Source organism: Nilaparvata lugens, chromosome 1, assembly GCF_014356525.2.
Source record: "Nilaparvata lugens isolate BPH chromosome 1, ASM1435652v1, whole genome shotgun sequence".
Classification (NCBI taxonomy): Eukaryota; Metazoa; Arthropoda; class Insecta; order Hemiptera; family Delphacidae; genus Nilaparvata; species Nilaparvata lugens.
This window is the reverse complement of record NC_052504.1, coordinates 53,218,751-53,231,492: the sequence shown is the minus strand read 5'-3', so window position 1 is coordinate 53,231,492 and position 12,742 is coordinate 53,218,751. Positions and strand designations below refer to the sequence as shown.

General features: G+C 34.2%; 1 protein-coding gene across 1 annotated transcript; it reads left to right on the top strand.

Annotated features, from left to right (window-relative positions):
- Positions 1-8,613: 8,613 nt before the first annotated feature.
- Positions 8,614-11,028, top strand: LOC120351938 (piggyBac transposable element-derived protein 4-like). Its single transcript, XM_039430892.1, has 2 exons — positions 8,614-8,779; positions 9,163-11,028. The coding sequence occupies exon 2, from the start codon at positions 9,166-9,168 to the stop codon at positions 11,026-11,028; it is 1,863 nt and encodes a 620-aa protein (XP_039286826.1). The 5' UTR covers positions 8,614-8,779; positions 9,163-9,165.
- Positions 11,029-12,742: the final 1,714 nt, after the last annotated feature.

Genomic DNA, 12,742 nt, shown 5'->3' with positions numbered 1-12,742 from the left:
TCTCCAGAAACAATAACTCAAATGTAACGTAACTGAAAACTTTCTATACTTCTGTAGAAAAAAAATTATAATTATCTTCCATCACTAATAAAATCAAAAGGATTATTCTCAATCAATATTATTAACTTGAAAAATAACAGGCTTAATTAATTCAATACTCTTATGGAAGTTTCAATCAATTAAATTCCCTAAATTATATTTTAACCTTATTTTACGTACCTTAGCGGTTATTTGAAGAAACAATTATTTGTACATGATGAAGAAACACAATTGAACCTTTCAGGACATGGCACTACTAGTAAATTTAAACATTAATAAAAAATAAAACTAGCTCCTACATTAACTACTGAAATAAACTTATAAACCTGCCCAAAAAGGGCGAAACATAATGACTACATCTTTACTCTCGTAGTGCTCCTAGCAAAGTGTCCTCCGAAACGTAATCTGGTCTGGCGGCTGGGGAATCCCCACTACTGTATTTAGAAACAGGTCTCCTATTGGGCGAAAGGAATCAATTTGACCAATCGTCGCGTGGCTTCTAGAGCCTTTGGACCAAATAGTAACTGCAAAATCGGTAGTTTGTTATAATTTCAATGCTTGCTGTTTTCCAACTTATCGCACTTTATGTCGCGACAAGAAGGCTAAGTTTTAGAGATAATTCCATAATCTACATTCCTCGACGACTCGGAGCCACAATTTTTAAATATCTATCATGGGAAACTCGAAGTCATGGCCGTTCATAATAGAGAGAGAAAATAATTTATTTCGCTAACTCACTTACAATAATGACTCTAGTCTATAGAGTATTAAATTTACTATTATAACTTGGGAAAAGGCCTGAATTAAAACGAGTGCTCGGCACACTCCCCTTCCTTACGGTGTGAAACACGCAAAAAGAAATCTAATCAGGATATGTTACCATAGAGGCATTCTGTATGATTTGGAGAGTCGAATTTCTGGATTGATAGTAGGATCCAATTTGAAGCGGGCCCTCTTCAAAAGAAATCTCTTTAATCATTCCGAAATTCAGCAAAATGTATAACTAATTGAGATTTGGGCAAGAGTCTTTAAAACTGTGGCAAGAGTCAGGACAAAACAATATGGGCGTGTCCACTTTTTGAGTAGGTACTAAAGACGGACCGAGTATAATAATCTTGAATACTTCAATCACTTTATTGAGTCCCTGGTTATTTTCTTGGCAAACTCTAACAAGGGAAAACGTTTAAAAGACATCATAGTTTTAATTGGTTCTATGTTACTCTGCTGTTGTAAAATATGAAGTACGTTTGAATAGTAAAGGATGAAACTTTTTCACTCAGCTGAATGTATTGAAATCTAACTATCATTACTATAGAGTTGAGAGTGCAATATATTTTTAACAATATAAAGCAATTCAATAGGCAATACTATTCTACATCGACTACGATTGAGAATATATTCTACATCGACTACGATTGAGAATAGTAGTCGAGAGATAATAATGGTTGAAACTGCAACGCTAGCGAGCCATCGGAGAGCAATGACACACGCTTGATGTACATTCCGTAGCTATGAAAATTTCTATCCATTATTGTATTCCAGCAGGAAATCTCCATCACTGAATTATATTAAGTGAACTAAAACGGAAGCAGTTAAACTGAATACACCTATGATAAGATTATAATTGTATTAATCATGGAAGGTAAACTAATAAAGAATAGGGATATCAACAAAATAATATGAAATATAAAGCAAATAGAATATAAAATATGAGGCCTTAGACATTATCCTTATTATTTAATGAATGCGAATATATTTTATCTATGTGTACTAACTCCTAACTAGGTAAATGTATAATTCTTAACTATGAATGGATGAGTATTAAGCTATTGAAAATGGGTATAGTATAGAATATTATGATAAACCGTCTTATGCTAAATAACTTATTATTATTATTATTATTAGAGACATCATTTACATACATTGTATTATGACTGTTGATGACTTCAAAAATTGATCATCACCCGATTTACCAAACAATCAATTATCTACTACCGTGGGAAAACTGTACAATCATTTACCACGAGTATGCAGCCGATCAATGGAATAAAATTAAACCTAATTCACCTACCTAAATATATTTAATATTACGAAGTTAATAACATAATTTAATGACTAATCTAGTTGCGCAAGTTATTTACATTCCGGAATTTCTTCTATATACATTATATTGTCACGTAACAAAATCTTTGACTAATAAAACCCTTCATGAACCCGTAATGAATCCTTATAACAAATATGGTAAATATCTTTATCATAACTCTTTTTCTCCTTTCTCCTTCTCATTCATTAGGAATCATCTCGTTGAGTGTATAGGGACAAGGCTACAGAGTGGCGCCATACTCACAAAAACTTATCCAATTATAACTCACGACAAAAAATCTTGTCTTCAATAGACTGATCTGTTTCCTATTTTTTCCTGATCTGTTTCGGATATTTTTCAATATGACTCAAGCGTGATTTTGCATTCTACAATCATGAGAAAAACACTTTTCATTATAATATTCTAGTAGGAAACCTTTACCACAGAACGCTAGTCAAAACAAAACTATGATATCGGGTGCCAGGCTTTAATCGACAATAGTAATTCTGTATTTCGCTTCTCACTAGAGTACGTGACATTTTCTCTAAACACTGGAAGAATAATTCTCAAGGCATGATTTAATAATATGAAAATTCAACTGGAACAACTATCTTAGCATTGGACTGCTACTGTTTGACTTCTGATTATCAACATTATTGAATTTACCAATACACTAACACATTAATAGACTACTATTACACTATGTCTGATTCTCAAGTTCACTCACATTTTCAACCTTACTGGAGCCTCACATAATTATTCCTCAACTATAAACTTCATATCGAACTAGTTTCAATTACTCTAATAGATCTTAAAATATCTCAACTTATTCACATGGAAAACTTGATTGCAATTTTACTATTCATCATTAAAAAAAATTGATCATTTCATTAAAGATTTTTCTTTTTTTTTTTATTTATTAATACTTTTTGACTACTTATCTCTAAAGGGTCCTACTACTGTTAATTACCTCACTTTAATTTTCCCAACCAGAATTCTATTTCCTTTTTGACACGAATTTTCCTACATATTTCTACTTTCATATCCCCAATTAAATTTTTAATCAACCTTTCAACCCTCAACTACAGAATAATTTAAACTCATGCTTAACTCAAGAGATTTTCCCTTTTCATTTCAAATTCAACTAGAAGAATTTCACTGTTAATTTTATTTTAATTTAAACCGTTAAGTACTGTTCCAATATTTATTTCTACTTTCACTGATAACCATTTTAACATTACCTAGGTACTCGAAAAAGTTTCTCTGTTATTTTATTTGTATACCTTAACTAATCACCTTAAATATTCATTGTCTAAAACCTTCAATTTTCGTTACCATACCAAATTTCTAAGCAACTTTAAACTCAATAATACCCCTTTTTTTTACCAATTATTACTTGTGTTTTTGTGGCTGACTTTCCTACCAAACATTAATGAACCTTTTGACTGGGCTTCCCTAAACTGCCTTATTCTGATTGCTTTCCTTACAATCACTACGAAGACTCACTAAATATTCTAGATTTCGGTTTACGTTATTCTACTGATGAGCCCCATAACTCTCGAATGAACCTGACCGTTTACTAGATACAAAAAAAAATATTAGCTCACACCATCTTCGGTGCCTTTCGCTAAAATTATACAATTCCACCGTACAAATTTGCAAGGTTAGTCACAGCTAGATTCCTTGATTTGTTACATGGACAACTTTCGGGCAGTGCTCCGTTCTCTCTGGACACGGACCTACACTCGCGCCGATTACCTAAATTAAACAACAACACACACAGGCAGGACATCCCCTTGTCCTCCTCTAAATTTTGAGTCTTAACTAAACAAAAAAATTCCCCACAGCCTACAGGAAACGTCACCAACACAACGGATCTTTACACTATCACTACGCATGCCTACCGCAAAAATCACACCCTAAAAAAAATATTTCCAATAATAAAACTGATTCACCTTTTCGAGAATAAACATTACTGATAAAGGGACTTCATCAACTTTTCAAAACTACATATCAACAATAACTAATAAAACAGTTTCCTATTTATTCTCTGATTACCTTCGATCTACCTAAACTTATCAAAAAAATTTCCTATTTTCCTCAAACATTCTCCCATAATAATTTCCGAATTTTCCTAATTTACTTGGGTTGACCTTTAAAATCTCAATATTCCCTTTCACTACTACTATAATGATATTCAACTACCAGACGTGAGACCAGAATACGTACGTTGACATTACAATAATTTCTATCATCATTCACGTAATTACAGAATACAAAAATTTATTCAGCACTTAGAATCAGTTGTTTTTCACCTATGCTAGTTTCTTCTACCAATTTTTATTCTACCGTTAAACCTTCAATTTCAATATTAAGTTTTAGAATACTTTCAACTTAAGCATCAATGATACCTAACTTTATCTTTAAGCACTTCAAAAGATTTTCATTTAAATGGATTTAACATAACTGAATAACTTTCCTGTTTCATCTACAATTATTTAAACTTCAGAAAAATTGGAGTAGCAACTATAAATTATTCATTCAACTCCAAACCTAAAATATTGACAGTTAACACGTTCACAGAATGAATTATTAAGTATAGACTCAGAAAAATTGATCTAGTATTATTAGTGTAAGTTATGAAAAATTTAATTTTTTAGAAAATTTGAATTCCAGAGATTTAAATATCTCTAGACAGCAGAGTGGCGCAGTTGTGTGCCAAAGAAGATAATTTTGAATAAAATTTAGAATTTAGAAATAGGCCGACACATCTAGAAAATACCTGAGTCTATACCTAATTCATGTAGGTGAACGGGCTAGAGTCAAGAAAACTTCAATTAATCTTGCCATGCCTGATTTAATAGGTTTATACTATAGAAAAACACTACAATTTGAAATAATTGAAAAATACAAACAGCTTCAATAAACATTGGCAACTAAAATAGAACAACAGAAACAACAATTTCATGTTACTTTGGTGACATTCTTCATCTGATTCGGGGGCGCATTACTATCCCCGATTAGATAGCAATACGTCACAAAACCAAACAATATCAGTCATCAAATAACAATTAATTTCAACATAAAATTACTCAAGAAAGAAAAGCCCGTTGAACCCAAGTTTCGTCGATAGTAACCCATATAACCCATTTCATAATAATTTTGAATCCCCACTTTTGATTGACATTCTCGAATGAACCTTTGTTTCACTACACTGCACTTTCGTTGGTCTGTACGTTGCTTTATCGTCGGGGTTACAGTACCTGTTTTTGGCGGTGAGCTTTTACCGGTTGAATTTGGCTTGACGGCGACGTCCTCTTACGTCCCTAGACCTGTCGTCTGAATGGGTGTCTTGAAGCGGTGTTACATAAAGTTGCGGAACCAAAGGGGTGGTAGTACAAGAAGTTGGTTAGGGGACACACATGAACCGCTGTAAATAAATGTATTACAGCATTAATTTCTAACTCTTCCTACAATTCATCAAAAGCTAAAACAGGAGTTATCTATTGATTACAATTAATTAAATTCTCTCATACTATTTGAATCCTCATTTTATATAGATTTTTATCTTTAAACTACTGATTCTTTTTATCAGAATTAAGGGATCTTTCTTCACAAATAATTCAAATTGAAATGATGCTAACTTATATGATATTTTTCGTTTGGTTTGCGAAATCAAATGTAATTTTTCATATAGTAGCTCGGCTAGTATTGTTGGAAACTTGTGCGCCAGCCAACATTTATTTTATTTATTATTTATGAACTATAGGACGCAATCCAAGTGTAAATAACGGGCATTCGCCCAAAACTGCTCAGAACCTTAATTAAAAATGAACATTCTAGAGTTTATGATTTGATTTACCTACAAATACAAGTCCAAAAACTAGTATCAACTGAAATTATGAATTTATCACCTAATAAAACAAGACACTTTATAACACAATAAAAGAAAAAAATATTGAAAATTTCACTTTAAGGAAAGATAATGTTTGCCTTATAAGATTCATCTTGTGGATAGTTTTTACCTTTAATTAAATAAAATTAGTAGACACATAGAAAATAATTTAAATTGTATTAAAATTTGAACATTCATTAATATTAATTTCCTGGAGAAGAAAAACTTTCTTCTTCATCTATTAAGATTTCTATCATAAAAAATTTACTAAATCATTCAAAAGCCTTAATGACAAAAGAAAACAGAGTCTGAAAAATATAAATTAAAAAATGTCATAAACTCAATATGAACAATTCTTAAAAGTTTCATTCCAATTTAAAGGCTATCTTCCTGACTTTCAGCAATACTCTACGATAATATATCTCCAGAAACAATAACTCAAATGTAACGTAACTGAAAACTTTCTATACTTCTGTAGAAAAAAATTTATAATTATCTTCCATCACTAATAAAATCAAAAGGATTATTCTCAATCAATATTATTAACTTGAAAAATAACAGGCTTAATTAATTCAATACTCTTATGGAAGTTTCAATCAATTAAATTCCCTAAATTATTTTTAACCTTATTTTACGTACCTTAGCGGTATTTGAAGAAACAATTATTCGTACATGATGAAGAAACACAATTAAACTTTCAGGACATGGCACTACTAGTAAATTTAAACATTAATAAAAAATAAAACTAGCTCCTACATTAACTACTGAAATAAACTTATAAACCTGCCCAAAAAGGGCGAAACATAATGACTACATCTTTACTCTCGTAGTGCTCCTAGCAAAGTGTCCTCTGAAACGTAATCTGGTCTGGCGGCTGGGGAATCCCCACTACTGTATTTAGAAACAGGTCTCCTATTGGGCGAAAGGAATCAATTTGACCAATCGTCGCGTGGCTTCTAGAGCCTTTGGACCAAATAGTAACTGCAAAATCGGTAGTTTGTTATAATTTCAATGCTTGCTGTTTTCCAACTTATCGCACTTTATGTCGCGACAAGAAGGCTAAGTTTTAGAGATAATTCCATAATCTACATTCCTCGACGACTCAGAGCCACAATTTTTAAATATCTATCATGGGAAACTCGAAGTCATGGCCGTTCATAATAGAGAGAGAAAATAATTTATTTCGCTAACTCACTTACAATAACGACTCTAGTCTATAGAGTATTAAATTTACTATTATAACTTGGGAAAAGGCCTGAATTAAAACGAGTGCTCGGCACAAAACTGATAATAATTATTGATTATAAGTAAACACAACTATTATTTTCCCCTAAAATTACAACATAAGCATAACCTACAAAGAATAAAAACATGTCTTGTAACTCTCGTAGTTCACAAAACGCCCACTGGAGCGCTGCCAGCATTCCAAGTTCACTGTGAAGGTCGGCCGCCATCTTGGTAAACATTTCAAATTCCACTTCTATCGTTAAGACCTAAGACCATTTATAGAGTAGACACGGCCAATTGTATATTCACACTAAAAGTCGTTGAAGCCAACATCTCTACTGCCAAATTCACCCACGTTGACGTCACAACAGTTTGTTTGTGGTGTTTAACTTACATTGTTGTTGAACAATGCATTGTTGTTAGCTTGATTGTGACGTCAATATTGGCGGATTTAGTAGTACATGTTGGCTTCAGAGGCTAGACTTCCCAGCGTGTCTACTCTATAAATGGTCTAAGGTTAAGACGACTCCTCAACCACTCTCGAATCTCAACTCTCAAGTAGTAACTTAGACCAGTTATAGAATAGACACGGCCTATTGTATATTCATACTGAAAGTCGATGAAGTCAACATCTACTGCCATATCTCCAAATCGTGACATCAGCATCAGATAGAAAACTTCCCTGTAGAGCTTGTTTACATTGTTTTCCACAAAGACCTTAAAGATATATCTTCAAAGTCTTTAGTTTTCCATAGCAGGTTGTGTCTATTTCAGCGGGAGCGCAGCTGGAGTTCACCATTTTAATGAATAATAATTCACATCCTACTGAAATAGACACAATCTGAAAATTTTCTATCCGATGATGATGTCACGATTTGGAGATATGGCAGTAGATGTTGGCTTCAGAGGCTATAGTGAGGTCCACGTTATAATGACAGTGGATAAAGATAGAAGAATAGCGATGCCGATTCTCTGCATTAATTAATCATTAAACACTGTCAAAAACATAATTGGCACCATTGTGGACCTAGAAAACGATAGTACCACCGGCTTTGTCGAATGATAGACAAGTATAGCAAAACCAAAGTTGATCAAATACTGTCATTATAACGTGGACCTCACTATAGACTTCCCAGCGTGTCTATTCTATAACTGGTCTAAGAGTAGTAACAAGTGAGACAAGAGCACAGAATAGGTATACTGTGACCTTAGACTAGTTATAGAATGGACACGCTGGGAAGTCTAGCCTCTAAAGCCAACATCTACTGCCATATCTCCAAATCGGACGTCATCATCGTATAGAAAACTTTCAGATTGTGTTTATTTCAGAAGGATATAAATTATTATTCATTAACCCTAGACAACTAATCATGAGTAATTCTTACGCATGGCGCCATAAAACCGGCTATTCCTCCCCTCCACTGTGGTTTTGAGATCTAGGCGTCTAGCAGTGCTTTGTTGTCTCATTCCTATAGAAGACTGCATATCATAAGGAGCTGTATATTCTGTCTGTTGGGAACTACATTGACATTTCGGTAAGTCACCGCGCTTGTTTTACGCATGTTTAGTATTCATGGATATTTTTAATGAGTGAAATATACGCATGTTTAGTATTCATGGGTATTCTAAGTGAGTAAAATATACGCATGTTTAGTATCAATTGACAATTTAGATGAGTTTAATTTACGCATGATGTTTTTGTATTCACGTAAATTTACGTATTGATGGATATTCAACATGTATTTTTATGTGATAAATGGAACATGAAACTATCTTATCTCTATCTACTCATTTGAATAAAATTCATTTATGCCTATCATTATTGATTTAGCATTAGGCCTATGTGTCAAATAAATATATACAAATTTCTAACCTTGAAAAAGTCATAAAAATTATAAAAAAAAAACGTTTTTCCCAGATCATGGCTGCTGGAACTGACGAAGAACGTATTCGCCGAATGCTTCATGAGATAGATGAGGGTGGAGAATCTGACGCAGATGAAGAAGATATTCTGGAGGGGATATTCTCTGATAACAGCGATGATGACCCAGACTTCCAGCCCAGCAATGAAGGCCAGGTTATTGATGAAGCTACAAAGATTCAACACATCGAGCAAGCTTATCAACAAACTGAAAAGCAGAAGAGGAAGAAGAAAAGACCACGCCTTGAGGAGTCCCAATCATCATCATCATCTTCTAAAGTCGCAGATAAGGTAGGGAGTGAAATATCTAAGCTAAGGATAGTGCCAACTGTAGAAGAGCTTATTGGAAAAAAAGGTTTTACATGGAAAACCAAAGAAGTTGGATCCAACAAAGGTAAGACAAGAGATAAGAACATTGTCCATGTTAGACCAGGCCCCACACAAAAAATCGATCCTGACCCAGAGAAATGTTTCAATTTGCTACTATCTGACAACATTCTCGATGAAATTGTCCTTAGGACAAATGAAGAAATAGTGAGGCAGAGGAAAAATTACAAAGTTGTGAATGCAACATTGAAGGATGTTTGTAAAGAAGAGCTGAGAGCACTAATTGGGCTTTTATTCTTGACTGCGGCTCTAAATAATAATCATTTGTCAGCCAAGTTATTATTCGATTCAAAGTACAGTGGTGATCTTTATCGAGCTACAATGACTGCCGAAAGATTTCTGTTTTTGATCAATTGTATACGATTTGATGATCGTGAAACAAGGAATGAACGTCGCGAAGAATCCAAACTGGCACCAATAAAAAAGGTTTGGGACTTATTTGTAATGAACTGTTCTGAAAATTATCAGCCGAGTTCGTTTTGCACAATTGATGAACAGTTGGTAGGATTCCGTGGCAGATGCCCATTCCGTGTATACATGCCAAAAAAACCAAATCGGTATGGGATAAAAATACTTATGATTTGTGACAATGACACTAAGTACATGTTCAATGCTATTCCTTACCTGGGGAAAGGTTCATCGCCGGAAGGAGTTGTTTCAACACATTATTTTGTTGAGAAATTGGTTGAGAGCTTGAAAGGATCGCATAGGAACATAACAATGGATAATTGGTTTGTGAGCATCCCATTATTCGAGAAGCTTCTGAAAGAATACGGTTTATCAGCAATAGGCACGATAAAGAAAAATAAGCCTGAACTGCCCTCTGAATTCGTCGACATAAAGTATCAGAATAGAAATGTGGACTCTTCGCTTTTTTTATTTTCCGACAACCTAACGGCAGTGTCTTACAAGCCAAAAGCAAATAAGCTTGTAACACTGATTTCGACCATGCATGATGATGGAACAGTGGATGAAAAGTCAAAAAAGCCAGACATTATACTAGCATATAATGAAACAAAAGGAGCAGTTGACACTCTCGATCAGATGTGTCAACATATGAGCTGCAGCAGGAAGACACGAAGATGGCCACTCTGCTTGTTTTATAATATTCTGAACTTGACAAGTGTAAACTCGTACGTGATTTATGTGCACCAATTTTTTAGGAATTCGCCAAATTCCAAAAAGGTCGGACTTTCCAGGCAAGAGTTCCTACTGCATCTCCACAGTCAACTGACAACGCCATGGATTACGCGCCGTCGAGCTGAGACTCCCACACTAAGGAGAGAGCTAAAAACGACCATTGATAAAGTGCTTGGTACAGAAGAGCCACATTTTGAGAAAGCTCAGAAAGGAGAAAGAAAGTACTGCGGTTTATGCCATTATAGGAAGAGGAGGTTTACCACCACCTATTGCTCAAAATGCAATAAGCCAATTTGTGGTGAGCACCAGGTAAAAATGTGCCCAGGGTGCAAGTGAATAAGGACTTACAAAACTTTTTCTGTAAGTTTGAAGTTAAAAATTATTTGAAAAATATTACTTTATTAAAAAATAAAATCATTATGAGAGAAAAAACAAAAGAGTGATGTTATTGTAAACTATGCGTAAATTTTACTCATGATTAGTATTAATGTCAAAAAAATATGATTAGTACTCTAGGGTTAAAATGGTAAACTCCAGCTGCGCTCCCGCTGAAATAGACACAATCTGCTATGGAAAACAATGTAAACAAACTCTACAGAAAAGTTTTTATCTGATGATGACGTCACGATTTGGAGATATGGCAGTAGATGTTGGCTTCATCGACTTTCAGTATGAATATACAATAGGCCGTGTCTATTCTATAACTGGTCTAAGACTGTGACAAGGGTATAGCGCCAAACTGGGTCGACGACAAAGTGGGTCGACGACAAAGTGGGTCATTTTTTCGACCGCATTTGACGCCTCATGACACGACAAATGCGGTCACCTCAGGAATGTGACCCACTCTGTCGCTGACCGCATTTGTCGGGAGGTGCAGAAATGAAAATCGACCGCATTTGTCGCCTCTTGACACGACAAATGCGGTCACCTCAGGAATGTGACCCACTCTGTCGCTGACCGCATTTGTCGGGAGTTGCAAAAATGAAAATCGACCGCATTTGTCGCCTCTTGACAAGACAGATGCGGTCACCTCAGGAATGTGACCCACTCTGTCACTGACCGCATTTGTCGGGAGGTGCAAAAATGAAAATCGACCGCATTTGTCGCCTCATGACACAACAAATGCGGTCACCTCAGAATGTGACAATATATATCGAGATTCTGTTATCGATACATTGTACTTTATCGATATCGTATAGCCTTTGATAATGCAGAAAATTGTTTGTACAAACTGATTAACTGACCTGTGCCTCGTAGCTCGTAGTTTGAATTTGAATCTTTAATTTGTGTTCATGATGTTGAATTCTATTTTACAATTTGATTTGAATTACAAGAATCAACAAAATGAACTTGAGACTCAGTGTTAATAATGTGGTTTAAAGTAACAGGCTATTATCAACAATAACCTAACTTTATGGAAATTGTTGAGTTTTAGAGTTCTAGTATTGATGTCTAAGTTCTACTCATTGTTTCAGTATATTAATTTAAAATGTAGTTTTCATAGATGGCCTAGATAGGCTAGCTAAACTAAGATAGATTGAGTTGATCGAGTTTGAGTGAACAGAATTAAAACTTGAATTGGTACTTAATGTAATTCTTCAGGGAATTAATTATTTTTTGTTTACAATAAACCAGCAGTTCATTGGTTATTTTAATAACTCATTCGTCGTTTGTGTGTTTAGAGCTGTAGCCTACTCTGATAGGTACAGTACTGTAATAGGAGAGGAAAAGCGATTGAGAAATTTCTCAAAAAATGATAAGATTTAATTACTTTTACATTTAGTTGCACTGTGCAATAGTAAAAGAGTATAAATGAAAAATAGTAGGTACTTAGTTTAAACAAAAAACCAGATTTGATTCCAGCTTTAGATTACTAATATTAAGCTGCTGGGCGGTTCACACCAAAGTTAAATAGGCCTACTGTACGAAGTTTTAAAAATTTAATCCTTATTTTATTAGATTGAACGGAACTTGACAAACACATATGTTCATCATCATTTTGTTAATAACTTTGGTGTAAACGCAGATTTAATGTAGGATACTATGCAAA